Source organism: Apaloderma vittatum, unplaced genomic scaffold (genome assembly GCF_000703405.1).
Source record: "Apaloderma vittatum isolate BGI_N311 unplaced genomic scaffold, ASM70340v1 scaffold5394, whole genome shotgun sequence".
NCBI classification, from domain to species: Eukaryota; Metazoa; Chordata; class Aves; order Trogoniformes; family Trogonidae; genus Apaloderma; species Apaloderma vittatum.
Window position 1 is genome coordinate 26193 of NW_009711987.1, and position 23788 is coordinate 49980.

The 23788-nt window shown below is 38.3% G+C and overlaps 1 protein-coding gene across 1 annotated transcript in view; it reads right to left on the bottom strand.

Annotated features, from left to right (window-relative positions):
• HSD17B4 (hydroxysteroid (17-beta) dehydrogenase 4) overlaps nucleotides 1-21064 on the bottom strand; it is a 45432-nt gene extending 24368 nt beyond the window's left edge. The window contains exons 1-10 of the mRNA XM_009867816.1: nucleotides 21015-21064; nucleotides 17266-17373; nucleotides 16681-16740; nucleotides 15967-15988; nucleotides 15818-15864; nucleotides 14691-14775; nucleotides 12841-13028; nucleotides 10383-10474; nucleotides 8896-8920; nucleotides 7142-7270 (exon numbers count right to left, since the gene is read on the bottom strand). Of these exons, the coding sequence (XP_009866118.1) occupies nucleotides 7142-7270; nucleotides 8896-8920; nucleotides 10383-10474; nucleotides 12841-13028; nucleotides 14691-14713 (457 nt within the window). The 5' untranslated portion in view covers nucleotides 14714-14775; nucleotides 15818-15864; nucleotides 15967-15988; ... (1 more) ...; nucleotides 17266-17373; nucleotides 21015-21064. The remainder of the gene's footprint in view (nucleotides 1-7141; nucleotides 7271-8895; nucleotides 8921-10382; nucleotides 10475-12840; nucleotides 13029-14690; nucleotides 14776-15817; nucleotides 15865-15966; nucleotides 15989-16680; nucleotides 16741-17265; nucleotides 17374-21014) is intronic.
• Nucleotides 21065-23788: the final 2724 nt, after the last annotated feature.

Here is a 23788-nt window from a genome sequence, read left to right on the forward strand (position 1 = left end):
AAAATTGAGCACAGTGCTGCTTTTTACAGGCATCTGCACAACAGCTGATGATAAATGATCTCTACACCGGTTCCATCAGTTCTGCACCAAGCAGCCAACACATGACATCTATAGAGTTCAAGTGCCTGAAACACAAGTGGCGCGATACACCATCATTTGAGCCAAAAAGAATATGTCAGTAAAAAGTTTGTTTTATTCTGCAAATCACAATGCTAAGGAGAAGATAATGAGAATTATACTTCAACTATCTTAGAAGCAACATCTGAAAATTAGTATTGTTTTCTTATTCTCTAAACTATTTGCAACACATCTCACTTCCTGGCGGCTAAGCTCTTCCTCCATTCACATATATAAATAAATAAACGAATAAATAAGTCTGAGGCTTGAACGAGGCCAAGATTACAAGTGAGAGGATGCATGGTTGAGATACAGAACTCAGCTATGGTAAAGACAGGCCATCAGGAACTTCTTGTTCCTTGAAGCTCAGTATGACTAAAATCATTATCAAACGCTTGTTAGAATCAAACAAAAATTGGTGAGAATCATGCACAAAAGAATAAAAAAGTGTTTAAATCAGGACTCCAAAGTCATTAACTACTTTACCTTGGAGCCTTCACCCTCTCCACTCCAAATCCCCTATATCCGTTCTGACTTGCACTGTTGTTCGACCTAGCACCATGTTGCTCTATTGCTCAGAATCCTCTAAATATCCTGAAAGTTAGCTGCATACCCTCCTGCAGAATCCTGATTTCCTAAATTATTTTTTGCTTCCTACTCCATCCCAGAATCATCATAATGGCTTATTTGTGGCCTGAATCTCATGGAGATAAAGAAATACCTATAAAACAAAAATGTTGTCACATCTGCCAAAAACAAGCTTTATCTTTGGGTACAAGCACTGTCATAATGTGACATGAGGTAATGACATCTATTTAATGTGAAAATGTGCAAAATGAGATTTGTAGTTTGTAACCCTTTGAAAGGCTTTAAAGTCTTGAAAGGTTTGTCCTCCAAGTATGCCTGAATTTTTCCTCAACTTTTCATGTCCACAACCCATTTCCATGCAGGAACATAATTATTATTCTTAATGGTGAAATCTGAAAAGATTACCAACATGTATTTTAAATGCAGTGCTGACATCAATACAAACAGTATAAAGACAATCTATAATTTAATAACGGTGCAGAATACTACAATCTCCTTTTCAAGTCTTTCTTCCAGAATGTATGATATGACTGGACTCTCAAATTGTTGAGCTGGCTAATATCTGGCTGAACACTAAGGAGACCATAGAACACTATGTGTTGCAAAGGACCTTTAAAGGTCAGCTCGTCTACTCCTCCCTGCAATAAGCATAAACAGCGTAAACTAGACCAAGGTTGCTCAAAGCCCCCTCCAACCTGGACTTGAACACTCTCTGGGCAACCTGTTCCAGACTTTCATCGCTCTCATTGTTCTATCACAACAGGCCCAATTTAAAAGTCTGTCCCCATATTTCTTAATAAGCTGGTTTTAAGTACTGAAAGGCTGCAATAATGTCTCCCCAGAGCCTTCTCTTCTCCAGGCTGAACAGCCACAACTCTCTCAACCTTTCTTCATAGCAGAGGTGTTCCAGTCCTCTATTTTCATAGCTCTCATCTGGACTTGCTTTAACAGGTCCATGTGCTTCTTGCGCTGAGGATTCCAGAGCCAGACATAGTACTCCTGGTGGGGTCTCACCAGAGAACAGGGGAAGAACCACCTCCCTCAATGTGCTATCCATCTGCTTTTGATGCAGCCCAGGATGTGATTGGCCTTCTGGACTGTGAGCACACATTGTCAGCTCACATCCAGCTTTTCAGCCACCAGTACCTCCCAAACTCCTTCCTGGCAGGGCTGCTCTCAATCCCTTCATCCCCCAACACATATTGATACTGGCGGTTTCCCCGACACAGGTGTAGGACCTTGCACCTGGCCTTGCTGAACCACAGAAGGTTCACACAGGCCTACTTTTCTAGCTTGTCCAGGTGCCTCTGGATGGCATCCTATCCCTCAGGTGTACCAACCGCATGACTCAGACTGGTGTAATCTTCAAACTTGCTGAGGGTATACTGAATCCACTATGTCATTGACAAAGACAGTAAACAGTACTGAGCCCAGTGTGGACCGGGCCCCTTAGAGACACTAATCCAGACATTAGGCTGTTGACCAATACCCCCTGGATGCAACCATCCAACCAATGCCTTACTTACTGAACAGTCCACCCATCAAATCACTCTCTCTCCAATTTAGACAGAAGGGTGTTGTGGGGAACTCTACCAGAGGTCTTACAGAAGTCCACATAGATGACATCCATTGCTCTTCCTTTTTCCACTGATATAGTCACTCCATCATAGAAGGCCACGAGGTTGGTGAGGCAGGACTTGCCCTTGGTGAAGCCATGCTGGAGGTTTCAAACCACCTCCATGCTCTTTAGCAGAGCATCTAGGAGGATCTGTTCCACAATCTTCCCAAGCACGGAGGTGAAGCTGACAGGACAGTAGTTTCCAAGGTCCTACTTTCTATCCTTTTTAAGATGCGAGATGTAGTGTTGTTCAGTCTTAACAAAGGCCTCACCAAAATTACTTTTTAAACTTTAGTCTACTGCAAGGTTCATAATCAGCAACAGCCCTTGAACTGGATCTACTAGAATAATTAAGTAACACTTCCACTACTTTTCAAAGCATACGTATGCAGAAAAAGCAGTCTTTAAGAACTGAATGTTCTTTCAAGGAATCCTAGGTTTATTCCTTTAGATCTATAACAGACATCAACCACATGAGATACAGTTCCAGGCTCAAATTTCTTAAGGTAGCCACAGAAAGTGTATGTTATGCTTTAGGTTGTTTCCATCCTTTAATACCAAAATTGCTTTTAAGATGCTGCCCCTTTGAGTTGCCTGAAAAGCTTAAGCAAGCTCTTTAAATATCACCATGTATAGGCAGAAAAACTTTTTTTCTCTTTTTTATTAAAGGGTGAAAAAGTTGATTTCTTTTTTCCCCCCCTCAATTACTATGTTAAAGAACTTTTCCAGTTAAGAATTCCAATGCTGACACATTCGTTCCATCTGCCAGGGGCTGCTGGAGCAGTATTCAACTGAAATGTGTCAACATACTAATTTATTTCAGTCTTCCCTGCTCTTCTGCTGCATGGCATAAGAAACTGGACCAGTATAGAATTAGATTTACAGTACTATTTTAGCAGCTGACTAGATTGAATCTTTCATGTGAGGCTGGGTTACACAGTCAAAGTAAATTAGATTACAGTATTAAGAAGTACAAAGGTTATAATCAAATATTGTTAGAAGCTAACAATGCAATATGAAATAAATAAAAAAAAAAAGAAAGATTAAACATTACAAAATCACCGATAAGTGAGGTTTGGACACTGATAAGGAGGATTTCAATATTCTTTATTTTGCATACATTTTGAGTATTGAAAATAAAAGAGATGGGGAGGGAAGCACAGAACGATACCTGAGTTTTCAGTCATGTAAATACATACAGATGTCTGAAATTAGTATTTCAGCAGTAGTCTTCACTATGAAAATTTGTGCTTTTTAATACATAACTATGAGCTGAGTAAGGTTCTTCTAAGATTGAAGAAATAGCTCAAAGGGTATAATTTTGTCAGAAACAAACCCAGTAGGAAACCTTTTCATTAACATAAGTATTTTTAATACTGGATTTAGGGTATTTAAGATATTACGCTGTCAGTGAACTCTGAAACTTTACATGTCTACTATCCCAGTATGGTCTGCTATCATAGAGCAAATGATTAGCAGACAGCAGGGAAAGATTAACTTGAAGAGCAAAGGTTGAAGACAGCCATGGTGAGGCCTATCTGCTTCCAAAAGTATTCCTCATTCTCCAATTAGCGAACATTGCACGTGAACCACACCCCTTAACTATGAAAACCACTTTTAAATGCACATGAAGAAATCTGAAATTGAAGCTAGAACAGTTCTCTTGTGCAAATTTTTTGTTTATATACACACAAAGTATACATACACACCCATTATATGGTTTACATTAATTTGCTCTGTACCAGAGATAAGCTTTCGAAATGTGTCAAAAATCAGCCACTGAGAATACTCAGATTGCCTTCTGTACCTAGACGGTTACTAAGAGAATTAAAAATGCATGTGAATGTAAGAGCAGATTACAGACCTCCAAAACACTAGATTGACTGAAACTGGCTTGTATCTTCACAACTGAGGAGGAAATTGAGACACAGAGAGAGAGAGACTGCCTCGTACGGGTATGATATAATTAATTCTGTTTTCCCAGAACTAAATATATTAACCCGTGCAATACATACTACGGAATGCTGTATACAGTACACAATCTGTAAGACAAGGATTGCTGTCTTCTCCCTATTTCTCAACATAATTTGATTTCTCCCTCTGCATAACGGGAAGAATTGGACTAGGACAAGCAAGTACTGCAATGTGGAGTCAATGGCTACAGGATCTAGCTTTGTCTGAGAGGGAATGCAAGGAGTCGACATGCCAACGTGTAGTGCACTGTGCAGTTGTGACGTACTGCACATACACTATAAATTCAGAAGCTTCTGTATTAAACTTAATTTCATCTTTCTGCTCATGCAGAGGCACAGTAGCCCAGGATCTCTCAGTATCTCAAAACACGGAATCATGTTAACATGACAAATATGTCAGCTCACTAGATCCAGCTGCAAATGAGAGCCTGAGCAATTATTTTCTAGAATTAGTTAAGCCAAGTCACATTACTCTGCAATTGCTACTGCCCAACGACATAAAGGGAGCCACTTACAGTGAGTCACTGATGTACACTGTAAGTTGATTCTGTGTCCTAACCTTAAGGCTCCGATTATGCCCTGCTTATCTTCTTGGAAGATCTCTAGCATGTTCTAAAGTAAGCTAAAACTATTATTTTCAGTTTAATCGTTAGTAAGAAAATAATGTCATGAAAATTAGGAAAAAGCTCTAACACATAGGTTGCTGCAGATTCACTGCTGCCTCAGAAGCACTGACATTTTCATGTTGTGTTAAGTAGATGTTACCTTTCACTCCTGGCAAGGGGAATGTAGGAGAATACATGCCAACAGAACTATATATTCCACTTCTTCAATTTCTTAAGGCCTAAATTCTCACAAAACTTCTTAAAAAAAAAAAGCCTGTTCTCAGATTCTTCTGTTGTTAAAAAGGCATAGTGTAGTGAATGCACAAGTAATCGTATCTTGCTAGTTAACAGGACTATACCTGAAATGGTGTGGGAGTACAGAGGAACTGCCAGAACTCCAAGTACATTAGGGACTACGCTTGCAGAGTTTCGGGAGCAACTACAGAGAACACTGAAATATGCTCAAGGCATTAAAATGAAAAGGCAGGCATCGCCAGTTACACTGGCTGTGTCAGCTTTTGGGGTAAGGGAAGAACTCTGGGCAAAAGACTGTACTGCACAATCAGCATCTGCTCATCCAGAAAGATGTAGGGCAACTACCAAGAAAGATTATTGCACTGGGAAAATTATCATGATATCTGAGAAAATTCAGTGAGTTACTGAATTGACATCAACTGCCAAATCAAGTGACAATTAGCTATCTCCTATTAACTAAAATTGCAGAAACACCAAGGAAGAGGGTTTTTTGGTGATTCAGTTCATGTGCCAAGACAACAGGTTAAGCCTGCAAACTGAAGAAGTCCATAAAAGAAAGTCAAAAAAAGATGGAAAGAAAAATTCATATACTTCACTTAAATTGCTTTTAAGAAGAAGAATTAAAAATTTTCATTTCTTAAAAGATTACACTAGAACATAAATATGAAACACTACTTCCATTTAGTCTTCAGGAGTTCAGCATCTCCAGCAAAAAAACCTTGGCTAAAGGACACAATTATTAAAGTACTCTAACTAAACACCAAATGTGTGCTTTGCGCTTTGCTAGGCAAGGCTCTAAATGCACGAACAGTCAGAGAATAGATATGAATCATTTAATTTACTTATCTTTAAGGGAATTACTTCCTCCATGCTTGCAAAAAGGAGAATTCTAAGTTAAAGAAGTAAAACACGAATCCAAGTATTCAGTTATGTATGACTACTATACATGTAAGAAAAATTACCTTTAGGAAAAAACTCAAATAACCCACAGATGATGCTCTTATTTTTTTGCAGTCTATAAGAAATACAGTCAAACTGCTCTTACCACTAAGCCCAAATTATGAAGCATCATTACTATCACTGACTATGGGATTTTTCTATTATATTACAAGCAATAATTTATCTAATTGTTACTTTTTATAATTATACATAATCATATGATTACTCTTCACAGCATCAAATTACTTTATTAAATCTTCTGGGAGAGTTTTAACTTACAAGATACTTGGTATTGTAGCTTTTCACTTTTAATGCAAGTATTCTAATTAGTTTTCCTTCGTTAACAGTTGTTCTCTGTTTTTTTTTTTAGACACCTGAAAACGTATCCCTAAGGTTTTAATAAAACTCCCTAATGGATTTCAGGACCAACAGCTTCAAGAGCTACTATGTGTCGTATCTTTGAAATTCAACTGACATTGTATATAAGGATGCCTCTTTCACCCCCTAAACACTTAAATGCTGGCATTTCCTAATATGACAAATACTCAATCTTTGACCTAAATATCAACATACATAGTAACAAAACAGCCATCAGTGATACTAAGCACATGTAACTCACACTAACTTATCAAAGATTTGTTAAATCTTGAGAAATCTTGGAAAGTAGACAGGAAAATTAATCTGTATAGTACATTTGTGAACTGACACCCATGGATCTGAATTGAGACCTATGACAGCATACTACTACCTGTATGTAGGTGCAACCAACTTAAACACTACCATTAGCTTAGCTGTAATCGATAAAATGACAGGGATGTCACTTCCCTAGAAACTCCTAAAGTGTCTTAATTTTTCAGGTAAGAACACAAATGATTCTGTTGATCTGACTGTATTGAAACAGCAAACGAATAATGTTACATACGTACAAAAGAATTTACCGTTTCTGTAGATTTATAAAACACAGTTTCAGTAAACGTCTGACAATAAAGCATTCTCTTCTAAACTTTTCTTGTCTAAACTATCGACATTATCAAAGTTTCCTTTACCTTGGATACTCCTGGGTTTGCTGGCGTTATCAAAGTCACAGACCTTCTCCCATTTATCTCTCACTGCTTCAGGTGTCATTGGCTGATTCTTCCCTCTGACAATAGCACCCAAGGATCGCTCCCAGCGCACTAAAGGGAAACATAAGCCGGATAGTTCAAGTAACACACAAGTATTTTCTTCAGGACAATTTCATCTAGGCCACTCATTTCAAGATTACAAGAACTCCACTTTAACTTACTAGTGTAACTTCAAGCTGGGCTAAAAGGGGTCACTGCTTTTAAATAATAGTTAGAAAACGAATAGCACTGGTTTTGAATTTCACTAAAGACAGAACAGACTGATTGCTCTCTTTAAATACCACATAAGTTTTAGGATTCTGTCCAGTGAAAAGTTGTAGCTAGTATATATATCTACAAGCATTCTCTTCTGACGTGATTCAGGCTACTAATGCTTAGTAATCTTCCGAAAGCCTTGGAAAACTACATGGGATATCTGAAAAATATTTGTTTTCTATGAAAGAATATTAATACCAGTAGTCAGCATCTCCAGATGGTCTCTGAAGTTGTATTTCAATACTCTTCACATCAGAGAAACTGGTTCGGCTAAGGTGAAATGATTTCTGGAAGGATACAGACTTCCTAGATTACAACTAATCCTTAATCTGCCATGTTGGTTTTGCTTTTAATTAGCAATAGACAATGAATAAGGCCATAATGATACATGATTAACCACCTGGTTTCGTCTGAAAAGCTTCAAGAGCAGCTACTATAATAGCATGACCTTTTGACTAGAGAGTAGAAGTTACAGGTTTTCAGCCATATTAAAACTCAACTCCTTGTGGAGAACAGCAAGAGGTTTTACACTGCTGCCCAAATTTGTTTAACCTATTTAATACACTACCTGGGAACAGTTATTTCAGTGCTACCAGAATAGTTACAGTTAGAATTATACAAAAATCTTTATCAGGATTAAAAAAAAAAAATGTTTTGAAGGAATGGGAAAACAATTCTTGAATTAATCATCCTACTTCCAACCCACTGGTGATATTCATATAGGCTGGAAAGTCTTTGAGCAGTTCAGAAAAATAATGCTGGTATTAGATTCAACATTTTAGAAAAAGTTAGGACATTTCACACACTGAACTAAGTTTTCAATCTCACAAGCCCTCAGTATTGTCTGTAAGTTTCCTTTACATTCATATTTAAGCTTGTTACTGGAGTAACTCAAGCAAAAGACTTGGCTAGTATCACTACTGGTTATTATGAAGGCTAACTGCCTCAGTATATTAATGAATATCATTAGTATTTCTATAGATATATAAATAAAGCAACATATATATAAAGCAACTAAAAAGTAACCTGTTTACCAGGATGTGCTACTTTCATACCATGAAAAACTGAAGTTATCAAGAAAAGGCAGCAATGTATGTTTAGCACCAAAAATAGACATTTTTCTTGATTCTAATTATTTCCTTGGGATCCAAAAGTCAAGGTTACTTAGGGAGATTTTCAGTTAGTATTAGTCAGCTCATAAGCATAACAAAGAACATAACTACATTACTAGTTTCCCCTACGTGTAGTGAAATCTGTAATTTATACTTAAAATAAGCAACCTCCTCAGAATCCTAGGCTCTTGCTAATCTTCCCTCCCTAAACAAAATTGTCTCAAGCCGAGGCTAGCTGCATAGATAATTTGCACACTTTTGCTGTCAATTCAAAAGAACATAACCAATACTGCAAAAGAAAGTACTTACATTTTCCAATCCATCCAGCTCCCACCTGCCAAGAAAAAGGAAAATCATCAGCTTACCATGTTTTGGTAATGCAGGGAAACAAAACTGTACTTCAGAACAAAATATAATAAAAATTTCTGAGCCAACAGTTTGATTACAATACCTATAATGTATTCCATAACTAATTCATCCTTCCTGAAAGTTGCTTTCTGCATTTCAACAATTTAGAAAACAACAATCTCTTTTGAAACAGTTGTTTTGCTATTTTGAGCACACACCAGAATTTGACGAGGTTGTGTCATGCGTTTGAGTCTGGCGGGGATTTGGAAAGTGGAGGTAGAGCTGTGTGGAATGACTCTTGCTAAACTTCGAGAGCCTCCCCCCTGGTAGGAGTGGGACCAGGCTCTGGCCAGGGCTAAGTCACTCAGTGCCTCTGCCATCAAGGTATTTAAGAGGCGACACCACTGTTCTCTTGATCTTTTCTGGTTTCGTCTCATCTTGTTCTGTCCTGTTTTTGTGTTGGAGGGAAGGTTTCTGCTGGAGAAGGAGAAGGTGAGAGGAGAAAAAAGGAATGTGGTCCAAAAAGGAATGTGGTCCTGAGAAGAAAGAGGAGAAGAAGGGTCCCGGAGGAGAAGAACAGCAAGAAGGCCACTGGAGGAGGACCTCTCCCTCAAGCCCTGCATTGGCTGAGTTGGCAGGAAAGGGATTGACTGACAGTTGGAGGGACTGACAGCAGCAAGAACATCCAGGACGCACTGGTGCATGCAGAGCCACATGTGAGAGGGGAGAGAGACTGAGCATCAGTGTGGGACAAACCCAAATCCGTGGCCCTGAGGGACTCATGAGCTGGAAGAGGATTGCCTCTTGTGAGGTGACACCCCACAGCAGGAAGGAGAGACTGTGAGGAGCCCTCTTTCTCAAGGAGGAGCTGCCATGGACAATGAGTAAAGGCCAGATGGACCAAACCCCCATGCCCTGCCCCTCCTTGCACTGATGAGAGGGAGGAGGTAGCCAGGAAGATGGGAAGGGTGGGGTGGGAGGCGAAGCATATTTAAGATCGGGTCTTATTCACTGATGTATTCCTCTCACTATCCTACTCTGTAAATGGTGATGGTGAATTAAACCTATAGTTTTTTCCCCAAGTCTTTCTCGTTCTTTACCTCTCATTTTAAATGGTAGATTATTACCCTCCCTATCCTTAATTTCAAAACGTTGAGCCGTTTTTAGGTTGAGTTTTCTCCCTCCACATCCCTGTGAAGATGGGGCGGGGAAGGAGTGAGCAAGTGATCTCATGATTCTCTGCTGTCGGCCTAATCCGTGACAGGTTGTTAGTGCCTGATGGACTTGTACACAAGTGTCAACATGTCCTCTCTCTGTGTCATGTAGTATTTCACATGATAATTCATTTTCAGCAAACAGGTTAAGACTGGACAAGATAAAGCAAATGAACAATTTCAGGGGAAGGGGCAAAGGGAGGGAAAAAAAAAGCAGGGGAAAAAAACAATTACCTCAAACAGACTGCCATTCTCGGCACAGCTCTCATGGCAAAGCCACACAACTAAGGGAGCCACATACTCTGGTTTGAAAGCATCGACCAGATCTAGAGCAAATCAGAGGGAGGAAAAATCACAAAATAGAAATACTGTATGATTACATCAAATTATTCTTACTCTAACACCTTCTGATGAACAGCAGAGCCAGAAAGAATTTAACTAACAGTGTTCTGCCATGAAAAGAAAAGGACAAACGAAATGAGACATCTGACATTTCATTAAACAGAAACAACTCATGAGGCTCATGTATGCCTCCACATTGTTTCTCAGTCAGAGAGATGGAAGACTCTCAAAATGTTGGGAACACTGTAATATGCAGACTGCAAAGCCAGGTACCTTCCTAAATTTCCATCTGACAGGCAGCCTGAAAGAAAGACAAGCCAGCTAGACAAAGTCGGAATGGAAATGTGCCTGAGCAATTTCTCTTTTAATTTGCTAGTCAGTTATACAGAAAAAGACAATATTAAAAGAATGCTGAATATCTGAGAAATATCCCATTTGGAAATGCTGATATTTCCAAATGATATATCAGGAATTATCTGCCTTGCTGAATTTTATGCATCAGTTGTATACTGGGATTTTCATTGCCATCTGGCACAAGAGAAAACTATCTGAAAAGGGAGAAATTGTCATGGGGTAGAGTGTGGTTGTCCAGGCAGGTCTTACCACATACTCTATCCATTGTCTGAAAAGAAAAAAATAACTTCGTATACTTTCCTTTTTCACCTTTCAGAATACTATTTTATCAACAGCAATAGGTACATAGCTGTTCTCAAGCCAAAAGTCATCAAGTGTTTTCAAATATACCCTCACAGATGAAGAGCTGCAAAAGTTTAGCATTACAGGTACTTCTTAAATAGACAAGCTGAAGTAACGCAAGTCCCACAGAGGTAAAATGAAACTGAACTCCATTTAATTCAGCATGTTTTAGGTGCTTAGAAAAAGCATTAAGGTTTTCTAAAGTGTTCCACTCCCTGTCCCATATCATTTAGTCTCAAAAATTATCACTAGACTGTTATCACTAATGCTACTAATCCACTACTAAAGGAGTTAAGAAATACATGGTAGAAATAAAAAAAGCTACACACAAAAGATGCAAACTACAATTAGATAAGTAGGCCAATTTGAACACACATAACTGTGGCAATGCTAAAACACAGGTGCTTGCAGACATCTAAAGATGACCAACTAAGTATTCACTAACGTAACGATGTTGATTTGGTAAGAGCTATGGAAATGCTTTTCCTGTTCTGGCATCCCAATCTGTTAAAAGTATTTGAAAAAACATACAGGGTGGAAGGGAGGTAAGAAATAAACAATCAGATCTGGAACTATCTTACAGGGAGACCGATGGATCTCACTCTTCTTAAAACAACGAAGAAAGAAACTTTGGAGGTGGTTTTATCGCTCTTTGTAAATATCTTCATGGAGTTCCAGCTACTGAACTCTACACTTCAGGAACTCACGGCTGTGCAACCTTAATGCATTTTACTCTTCTGCAAGTAAGTGAAAAAAATCCCTGGAACATACAGCCCATAGAGGCACCAGATTTCCAGATTACTTGGATTACTTAGACCTAAATGAGGATACTTTACACAGAGCTTAATTAGTCAAACAAAATCATGCATTCAATTCATACATAAATGTGTAAAATATATTACACTTCCATATCTTGTATATCAGTCTGAACAATGTAGCGGTTCCCCTGGATTTGAAAACTGCCTATCACTAGGGAAAAGAAAGGAGGGAGGGAAACGAAATCGGTTGGTTGTGGAAGACTTTGAGAGCAATTTCCTTTTATACATTTTTTTCCCCCAGATACTATTTGTTTCCTCTGGTCATCTGTAACAGTAATTAGCCACTCTATTTACTCTAAATTTACACTTTTCACACAGCTGTCTCCTACTATGTTGTTAAACAGATTTCCTAATGCAGTGCTCTGTTAAAACCTTTTCAAGCATTCAGAGATTAGTAAGCGTGCAATAAAGAAAAACAGAATCTATTAGGCAACTCAGTTCATTATCTCCTGCTGATCATGGAGCAAAGAATACACTGTGCAATAAACCAGTCTTTTGCAAACAGACAACAGCAAATGCAAATGTCTTATGCATATACCTGATTCCACATCTGATGAAACAAATAAGCTTTCCACTACTGCAGGAGGAGCTTCAAAGAGGCTATAATTAAAGAGCCTTGCCACATGAAATTGCTTTTGTAAATTACACAAATTTTCTCACGGCAGAAAATTAGTATTCAGTACACTCAAGTAAATTGACAGTTCAGAGACAAAAAGAACGGAGAAATAATGAATTAGCAGAGTAAGAAGTGTAAAGGATTTGCATTTTCTAAGAGATAAGAATGTCAGTTGTGCTTCAATTCACTGAAAAGTACATGTAGGCATTAAATCATTCACCTTGTGGCATGACAGTCTGGGTCAGTCTGGATCCAGCAGTAGGAGCAATTGTGTTGCAGTGGATGTTATACTTCCGGCCTTCAATTGCAATTGTGTTTGCAAGACCCAAAAGGCCAAGTTTTGCAGCACTGTAGTTTGCCTGACCAAAGTTTCCATATATTCCAGCAGCTGAGGAAGTCATAATTATTCTTAGGAGAGGGGGGGGAAAAAAAAAAAAAGAAAGAAAAAAGAAAAGTTCAATGATTTCTTCAAGTTCCTTAATTCTCCACGACAGCATTTTCCAGCTTTGGGCCTATATTCTCCATATTCCACAACAGAAAAGCATGCAAATGCAAAAAACACTACTTGTTGTTTTTGCCAAAAGATGTCACAGGAGCAGAAAACTAACAAACTCGAGTCTTTTTCAGTTACGATGCAGAAGTAGAAAAGACATTCTGTGACATTTTGTGACATTCTGGGTATAGTATAGACAAAAGTATTTCCATTTTCTAACTGCACTTCAAGTGGTCTTATAACTAATAAATGGCTTCAGTAGTCAAAGGAGAATTATTTTATTGAAAATTACTTCAACTTATTATCTACCTCACAATAGGTGAAGATGTATTCTTACAGAATTCACATTCAAAGAAATGCATGTGTTAAACACATGATAGAAGAAGATAGAAAAGTCCTATTCTTTGCTGTCCCCTAATGTTTTTGCTGTAGAGATCACTGAACTGCTCACAAGAAAACTGTAAAACCCCTGCTGTTCATAGCCAGTTTGAAGCAAGCAAACACTGTGCTGCAAGACTTCTCATATTACACCTTCACTTTTAAAAGAAGCCTTATCGGAATTTGTTCCAATCTACTGTAAACAAACTGCATAGTTGGGATCAAAATCCATTTCATTTTTATTATTATTTGTCTCGCTGATAATAAGGAGATGTTATTAATCTAAATAGAAAGATGTGTTAAAAGTACTAGCTCAATACAATCAAGATGAAAAAAAATTTACAAAACTGACCCAAAGCAGGCGTTTTGCAGATAGCACACATCTATACATAAACTGCACATGCGCTCAGTACCATTGTTATCTGAGCAAACACAGAAAAGTAGCCAAGCAAAGTGTCTTCCTAAATGGATATAACTCCCAGGCTTTAGCCATTTATTCTGCTTGCTGATCTCTTCCCCGACCCTTACTGTTCAGTTCTCTGAATAAAAATGAATGTCAGTTTGGCCACAGAATGACAAAGAAGATCATACAGCTTTCAACATGTGAGTATGGCTGTTAAGATTAATATAACAACACCAGTGTTTTGATATGGAAAAACAACAATGGTGAAAAAACGTAAAGGTCTGAACTCACTACACACTTTCAGTTAATGGTAATACATACCAAAATAGACTAAGGAATATTACCGTATCTTAGGACAAGTACATCTGTCCAAAGTGGGATGCAATCCACAAGATCCCAATCCCAGAGCAAAAAAAAAACCTCAAGACCCTCAAGCAGACCTGCATGTACCCATTGTGTGAACAAAACGGAGCAAGAGAAGAATCACTCAGACTTGCAGGAACACACAAGTAACAAACACATCTTTTCATAAAGGACTGATTAGAAATGGTATTTCTATAACTGCACAGCTCCTGTCTCAATGTATTTGTATCTACATAGAAAAAGCCTTTTAAGATTTGGCTGGGGAGGTGGAGAAGAGGTAGAGCTGGAAGGTTAAGAGCTTACACATTTGGACTGATTTTGTTTAATTTCAGTGACAGTGAAAGAAAAGGATACAAAAGTCTTCCTTCACTGTCAGGGAATGCATCAGTCCATTATGCCCTATGGAAAACAGAAAAAAAAGACAAATTTTTACCTGCCAAATTTCTGATTTTTCATATGATTCCATGCAGCTCGAGTGACCAGGAATGATCCCCTCAAATGAATTCTATGAATTATATCTAGGAATAAATTAATGTCAGTTTAATAATTCCAGAATTTTGTCTTCTAACTTAAAACACTTTTTTTTTTTTTTCTTCTTCAAGACAAAAAGTGCACTATCTTCACACTCTCAAGCTATTACTAAAAAAGTAGTGGGCGCTTTTTTTCTTTTTTATAAGTAATTATTAAATGCTTGTCTCTTCTCTCTAATTACTAATGACAGGACAAGGGGAAATGGCCTCAAGTTGTGTCAGGGTAAGTTTAGATTGGCTATTCGGAGGAAGTTCTTTACTGAACGAGTGGTGAGGCACTGGAACAGGCTGCCCAGGGAGGTGGTGGAGTCACCAACCCTGGAGGTGTTTAAAAAAAAGTAGACCTAGCACTTGAGGCTATGGTGTAGTGGTTAGGTATGCTGGGAAGAAGGTTGGACTAGATGATCTTCAGAGGTCCCTTCCAACCCCTAACATTCTGTGATTCTGTGATAATTTCTTCTGCCTCTTGGATGCCACTCTCCTGTCTAGAATTCAAAAAAATTCAGAATTCCTTCACTTAAGGACAGTCAAACAAGGACTACAGAAGCTAGAGGATCTTTGCAAAAGTCTGCTCAGTTAGTTTATCATCACCTAATACTGAAGGCTCCCCCTCTTCTTCTGTCCCTTGGCTCGTCAGCTTGCTTCCCTCTGTAGTTAACTCTGGGTCTTCAAAGCCTGTTAGTATTCAGCCAGTCAGAGCTGGCACTAGGAATGTGTTCTGCTCACAAAAACTATTGTGTGTGTTTCACACAGCTCTTTTTTGTATTCCACTCACCAACCAGGAGTGGCAGCTAGAGCCTTTCTTCCCCTTTGTAGTTAAATACACCTACCAGGCATTTCAGCACAGATCTGAATTTGAACACAACGCAGCTGAACACAAGTAGCTTACCACTAAGCTTTCAGGGCAAAAGATACTTCTCTGATCTGGCACAGCCAGCCTTTCTTGCCTTCTCTTCTTTCTTGTGCCAATGGTAGGGATGTACCTGTCATCTTTCACACAGAAAGGGTATTTTAAAGTTTATTGACTCACCCCAATCTTCATCACTTATCCGAACAAAGGAACGGTCCCTTAGGATCCTAAAAACATCATTAGGATAACAAAACAAGAAAAGATTAACAGTTGCTCACAAAAAGTAACAGCCCACAATCAGACAGGAAAAAACCTCCACATTTACTCACCCAGCATTGTTTACAACAATATCTGAAGAAAGGAAAAAAAAACAACTCATCTAAGTGAATGCATTGATAAAATACAAGCTTGTTTTTATTTTTCTCCCACTTTTAAAAACATATATAGGTAAGAACGCTGCACGCATGCATCATATTCCTATTCTAAAGCTCCTTGTCCCAGATAGTGGAAGTCCACCATCGTACAATAATTAAGCCAAGTCATTTAACCCTGAGTTAAAATCACAGAAATGTCACAGTTAAACTGTGGTAACCATACAGTAAAGAGTACTTTTTGGATAAAATATCTTATTTTTATTTGTGTTGGAGCTTTTGGATCTTTATATAGACAAAAGAGCTCCCAAAACACGACAGGACATCTCTGACTCTTCAGTAACATTATTTATCTTAATTTTATGCAGCTAGTTATAATACTTGTTGAACTATGTGCTTTGAGACAGAAAGGCAAGAAAGAACCATAAAACAAGAGAAGAAGAACCATACAGAGAGCTTTAAACTTCTGCTACAAAGCACCGAAAAGACAGAAAAGTTGCCCATTCAGATTTAAAGTGAAAATCCCCTGATTTAGCTTTCACTGACTAAAAGCATCAAGGGTTGGTGAGTTCTGTTGTTGTCACAGCGTACGTCATACATTTATTACCAATTACACTGCTTATAATCGCTCTGCGCTTCAAAACAAGTTACAACAAGAATAAGCAACTGTACCTATCCTCCCAAAAGCCTCAAGTGCTGACTTCACAAGCTTTTCACCATCTTCCACTGAATCTGTAAGAAAAAAAAAACATAAACTTTCAAGGAAAATGAACTTGATACATTGCAGTCCCAGAGTAGTAACAACTAATTCCATGTAGCCAAGAAAAGTAAATTGTGTACAACCCCAAAACAAAATAAATTCAGCCACTATTTGCATGTGGCCTAAAGCAAACCCCACACATTAAATCTAAACGGCATAATGTTTGCCATTGCAAGAAAAACAAGAAGGAAAACAAGTAAGAATCATTCATTCCTATTTTGCATCTGACAGCTCCAGAGGGACAGTTTTAGTGTTTCAGTGTTAAGAAGGTATATGAAAGAAGAGGGAATTACTATACAAGTATTAATTTAAAAAGCAATACATGCATTTGCTTTTAGCATTTCTGTCTCCCTACCCCACGCTATGTTGCACCCATTTAATTTATATGATATCGACCAGCTTGCAGCAGTCCTCCATTAAGTAGGGTCAACTTTTCATTCAACAGGTCCACTATTCCTGTGGACAAAGCATTACACTCAACTGGAAAAATAACGTACCATAATTAGGTATGGCTTTCCCTCCTTTTGCTCTGATTTCGTTGACAACTTTGTCAGCAGCTGAGGAGCTCTTGCCATATCCTTTGATATCCCCTCCAAGATCATTCACTGTTAATAAACAAAGAAATTAATTTTTTATTGTTAGCCCCTAGAATTCATGGTCCCTACCTCACTATCAGGCTGGAAGTTATAAGGACTATTAATAAAGTCTGCTGCATCTGGATCCTACTGAGAATCTCAGATGATTAGAGAACACATTATTATTTTAAGTAACATAACTTACAGTATCACTCTCTTAAAATAACAGAGAAAATATCTTTTGTTGTTGTTTTCTTTGTTTTTCCTCTCTCCACTACGCATTCAACTTGCCTGTCCTGCCCAGGCTACCACTCTGATTGTGTTATTGTACTTCAGAGATTAAGATCAAGATTACCTACAAATCATAAGTGATTAATTCTGGTCTCCAAACTGCTATGGCTACTGCATGAACCTTAAACAAGACTGAGAAGGCTTTGTTCCTGTTTAATAGAGTAGGCTAAAACATTACTAATAAACTTGCCTATAGAACAGACCAAAACATCTGAACAAAGGGAAAAGAGCCTGCTCTGGAGCTTCAGATCCAGCTCCTGTGGGACAAGAGGGCCACCTGACACAGAGAGCTGGTTTGTTTCGAGGCTGCTCGTTGTACTGAGGCATGCATCATTAACAGCAGCCTCACTGCATCATCACCAGTTTGACATGTTGCTGTACTTGTAAGTCCCAGAGTTTAACAGAATTCATGAGGAGAATAAAAACATTCCCAAAAAATCCATATAGGCATTATAATTCCATAAAGAATTTTTTAAAATTGTAAAAAGTATGTTTAAATTGGTGGAAAATGAATTTGTAAGAAAACCAGAATTGACTGTGTATTTACATGCAACACTGGCATTTTCTTAAAGTCTTTTGCTATTGTGAACTCCAGCTTTGTGCCTTCTAACTTTTTTTACAGCATCAAGAAGCCAGCCATAGTGAAATCCACAAAAAATGCTCTTGATGATAAACAGCAACTGCAAGTCTGATGTACCATGGCAAATAGAAATGAACTCATACTGTGCTCCCTCTTTTTTGTTGTTGTCTTGAACACTCCAAGTAAAGAGGAACATAGCTTGCATGACACATGACAAAATCATTTTCTATTACTCAGCCTGAGGAAGTCCTATCTGGAATCCTGTACTCAATTATGTACGTAATAGCACTTCAAGAGAAATGTAGAAACACTGCAGAAAATCCGTATGAGTAAAGGAAAATGCCAAATTGCAGACAAAGTGAGACATGTAACGAAAAAAACCCACCCCAAACTAAAACAAACCAACTCAAAGAACTCATTAGCCTGAAGGACGAAGAATTAGGACAGAACATCATGATATGTTCCAGTAGGTGAACAGATTGATAAAAAAACAGAAAGGAGACTCCATGCTCAATTGATCAATACCTAACAGTTGAACACACAGCTAGCACAATTCAGGTGAGGTATTAGGGAAAACTTCCAAGTGCAGTGAAGCATTAGGAGAGGCAACACTGGCAGACTGCTCAGTCTGCAACATCAAAGTTCTTCAACACAATATTAAAGAAAAACAAGTCAGGAACAGCACTAGGACTTCTAATCTATCCTGGGGACAAAAAAAAAAAAAAAAAAAAAAGTGGCCAATTCTGTTGTAAACATCTATAGAAAAACATTCAGGTAGTCCTGTTAAGACACTGCAACTCTCAACCAAAGACATGCTTATATATGTTTATTCTTCACTTCAATAGTAATTCACTGACAAAAAATTAAACCCTTGGGAGAATTTACAGAGGTAGCAAAGCACCTTAGGCTGAGTGCAATCACCAAAATAGTTGAAGAAAAAATGAGTATTCTAGGCTTTGAAAGTGATAAAATTTCTCTGCAAGTGTCATAAGAATAATTTAAAAAGTAAAGCAAAAAAAATTAATAAATTAACAGTACCTTAAGCTCAAGCTTTACACCATATAATTTCCAAGTGAAAACATCCAGTAGAAAAGAGCCAGAGAGCATGGCAGTTGTGAAAGGGTATGGGTATGGTTATAGTCCTAATCATAGAGAAGAATTCCTCTAAGGCTATGAGTGTGTTATTAGCAAGTAGAATACAGCAGCAAAAGCAAATGTGTAGAGTGAAACTGCTGGTATGGCAGACCTGCCATCTGCAGCTTTTTTTTTTTTTTTTAAATAAACCATCTTATTTCTTGATGCAGCCTAATGCTACAAACTAAACATGCATTTGGAACAATTTATGTGGATGGCTGAATTGCAACTTCCAGCTCGGTCTTCAAATGAACTCATGCACTTTAATGCCATCCCACAGTGCAAACAAAAATACAAATAGAGGTCCATCTGGAGAGACGCTCTAAAAGTATGGCTCTAACCTAAATTAAAACAGCAACACAGAAGAGCCCCCAGGTAGACTAAAAAGAAAGAAACGCTAGGGTCTGGACATAATACAGGTTGCAAGACAAAAATAAAGCATTCCTTTCCTCCTGCTTTCAAGTTTTTCTGATGTGAAGCATCAAAGAGGTGAAGCATGACACAAAGCAGATGGCCTTTGGGTGAAAAGAGGGATTTCCACTTGGGTTAGACTGGCCAGTCTAACCATGTGGACAACAACTCACTCAGCAGAAGGTTGTACAGTGAGAGAGATGTGGGACTGGACAGAAAAAGCTCCCATGTTGGGTACCACTGATACTCACCCAACTAGAGTATTTTATCACTGTTCTTATAACGTATCTTCACTTCTGTAACTTGAAAGAGAAACCTTTCTTTTTTTAAAGAGACACGTCTTGTAACTGCTTTAGGCAAAAAGATTAAAATCTTTACACATGTAACCTCTCAATTCTTTGAAGAGAACAAGAATAAGAAAAACATATATAAGCATGTAGAGATAATTGGAAAGCACTACTCTAAAAAGAGGTTGAAGTGAGGTGCAGTTTCGAATGGAAATAAGAAGCTTCCTTTACAGACAGTCAGTTCTTAAATTACTGATTTAGCTCTTGTGCAGTAAGGCCATGAGATAAAAGGTTATTAGCTGTGGTCAGGCAATTTAATATGTTTTCTTCCAGATCATTCTGGAGAGTCTTAACACCCTAGCTACACAGAACTGATACAATTAAACACTTGGGCTGCTTTAATGACCTAATTTTTGTTAAATAAGAACTAGAAATGAAGTATTTGTGTTCCTAATGAGTAAGGTATCAATAGCATGAATTATCAGGGTGGAAAAAAAAAAAATATGCATTTCAGCTATTTGTATTGCAACTACCAGAAAAGAAGATGTCTTTTCTGGCGGCTACTGCTACTGTGTTATATTGCAACAACTTCTTTCCTGGAAAAAGGTAAAAGAAGATAAAATACCCAGATTTTCAAATGGCTGTATTAGAAGTTTCTGAGCAGTATTCACCTAAACCAACACCCTCTCTGGCCACAGTAAAGACAGGCATACATGTATGAAAGTCAAGTCCAGGAAATTATTTGATTCAAACCTACTTTCCAGCAAAGGTAAGCCCTTGGACAAACTTGGTCAACTTGTTTCATAAGAAAATAAAGCTTAGAGGTAAAATTTAAATAGTGAGAGATAAGAAAGAAAACCATTAAATAACAAAGGTTACTATCTAAAAGGGCACGAGACTGCTGAATGCAAGCTCTGTAAAAAGGCAAAGGTTATTGTCTACACCAAGTTAGTTAATTTCAAACTTACCAACTACTGAAGCTCCTCTTTCAGCAAAAGCCAAAGCATATGCTCTGCCCAAACCTAATGGAAAAAAAATAAAAGTGGGGGAAAAAAAAAAAAGATTCAATTTGTCTCCTGGATCACAATTGAGAGAAAAAGCTACACAAAAACAAACTGCATGAAGAAAAACTCACCAAATCAACGGTACACCTTGAAGATTCAAAGTAAAACACTATTTCCCCCAGAAGTTGAGTTTCATGTAATTTCAAAACATAAAAATAAACTAAAGGATAAATTGAAGAGAAAACCTCCACTCAAGAGAAAAGGAAAAAAACAAAAACAAATACAAAACATCACACCCCCCCCCCCCCCCCACTTCCCGCTTACTCTTTCTTATTGCACTCAAGAAAATCATCAGGGAAAGTTGTCTCCTGCTTAGTTTGTGCTTGCGACAGAAAAATGCATTTGCAAGGCAGGAAGTTTAATGTCTTGATGTACCCTTGAAGAAGGAGGGGAGTTAATTAATTACATTCCAAGTGAATAGGATACTTCCCTGGTTAATGTTAAGTCTTTAGGCCTTGAAGAAATTGAACAAAATTTAACTGTGACTAAAGATGTACTGACAAAACCATCCAATTACTTGAATCAAAAGAATCATTTAATACTACAGTTAATCAGATGCATCCATAGCTTAACTATCATAACAGAAGACTCACTTTTACCTCACATATAAAAGCAAGACTCTTACACCCTTACTCTGGCTTAGATTCTAGGTGTGTTATGATTATTATTTGTTAGGACAAATGAGTTAGAGATATTGTCCACTGTATGAGGCAAAAGTTACTGAAGTCACTGACAATGATCCTCTTCTTTCACTCCAAAAGAAACTGAGATCTGAATGATCAAAAGACCACCAGTCAGAAAAAGGTATCTCATTGTGCAATAGCATCTCTGTGCCCCTCATCAAAACTTTCAAATCTAGTTTTCAAAAGGAAAAACACGGGGGAAAAAAATCAGAACTCTTTGAACTGTTTTGAAACATATCAATTTCACACCAACAAACTGGAATTTTCCTTAAGACTCCCATAAGCTTTTGCAATGGAAAGTATCTCATGTGAGGTGCATATACAGCAACTGCCTAATGTAAATCAAGTCCAAGAAAACTTTTTTTGTTTTCAAAAGCCACACAATTAAGAAGTGCACAAAACCCCAACCATGTTATATGTGCCTGTATTCTCAATTAGTAAGCAAGGACTGAACACATAAGAATAAAAACTAATCTTAAAAAAAAAAAAGTAGCTTGACTTGCATAAGCAATGGCAATGCTGCATGACAGGTGGGAGCAGTATTTCACAAGAGGTTTGCCCAAAGTGAAAAGAAACTTACACTACTTTTAGGTGCCTGTGTATGTGAAAACAGGTCGCACTTAAAAATAAATTATTAATCCAGATGTTTTAAATAAATTCCCAGCTCTGATCTGTTCACCAGCACCCGATTCAAAAACTAATGCTGACAATGCATTAGCAGTATAGTCTAACTACAGTGCTCTAAACTAAATAAAACTGAAACATGAACTAATCCGAATACGCCTTCCCTCTACCTTGGCTTAAATTTAATCACCAACTTCTTAAAACTATTGTGAAATAAACATCCAAGGGCAGTTTTCTCTGGTAACAAACCATTTTCAAAGGCCTAATACTAGAAGTACAAGGGTCAATTTCTGACAAGCAATTTCTGCTCTGTGTGGTGCTTTTTAGAAGCTTTGTTATTGCCAAACTGTCTTTGTTTTGCTATTACTTAAGATCTTAACCTGTTCTTCACTCAGATTTGTTATATACAGAGAAAAGTATAAACAGAGGTCTGGGAAAAGCTGAAAAGGACTACATCAAGATCTGACTTGAATTATTCTCAGGTTTTCACCTCCAGGTGATGTGAGTGGACTGTTCAGTGCTTTTGACAAAACCCCACATTCTTGTTCCTTCTCCACAAGACATCATGTAATCTAGGTCCCCAAGGTGACTTCTCTGGCTACATCCAGTGCCGCAGAAAAAGAGGAGGGAACGCAGAAAAGGAGGGAACGCAGAAAAGGAGGGAACGCAGAAAAGGAGGGAACGCAGAAAAGGAGGGAACGCAGAAAAGGAGGGAACGCAGAAAAGGAGGGAACGCAGAAAAAGAGGGAACGCAGAAAAAGAGGGAACGCAGAAAAAGAGGGAACGCAGAAAAAGAGGGAACGCAGAAAAAGAGGGAACGCAGAACCCTCTCAGGTTATGAAAAAATTCTTGATGGCTGAGCAAGCTTCTTGAACAGCTCCTCACAGCTACAAACTCTGCCTCTCTCTCACCCACGCTCAGAGCCTGTATCTTTGCTGAAAGTACTGGAGCAGGCAAAGGTCAAAGCATGCACTCAGAGGAAGAAAAGAAGGAAAGAAACAAAGAAAGAGAAAAAAATAAACAAACTCCAACTAACTTCACAACATTTCCTGGCAAAACCAAGCATTCCACTGCAGAACCACCTCCCCTGGAGAGGCCAGGCCCCCAGCCCACCAAGAGCACAGGCCAGCCCTGCTGCTGGAAGAAATCCCTCCCCGCCCTCAGGGGCCTCCCCGGGCGAGGAGGAGGTCAGTCAGGGAATACAGCAGCTGCTCAGACGCTGCTTTTCTGCAGCAGCGCTGGCACAAATCCCCGATCTAACGGCTCTGTGCGGGCCGAGCAGGTTAACGAGCATCAATCACCAGGCCCAAGGCAAAACTGGAAGGAATTAGGACGTTAAAACAGGACGTAGAGTAGGGCGTTCACTACTGA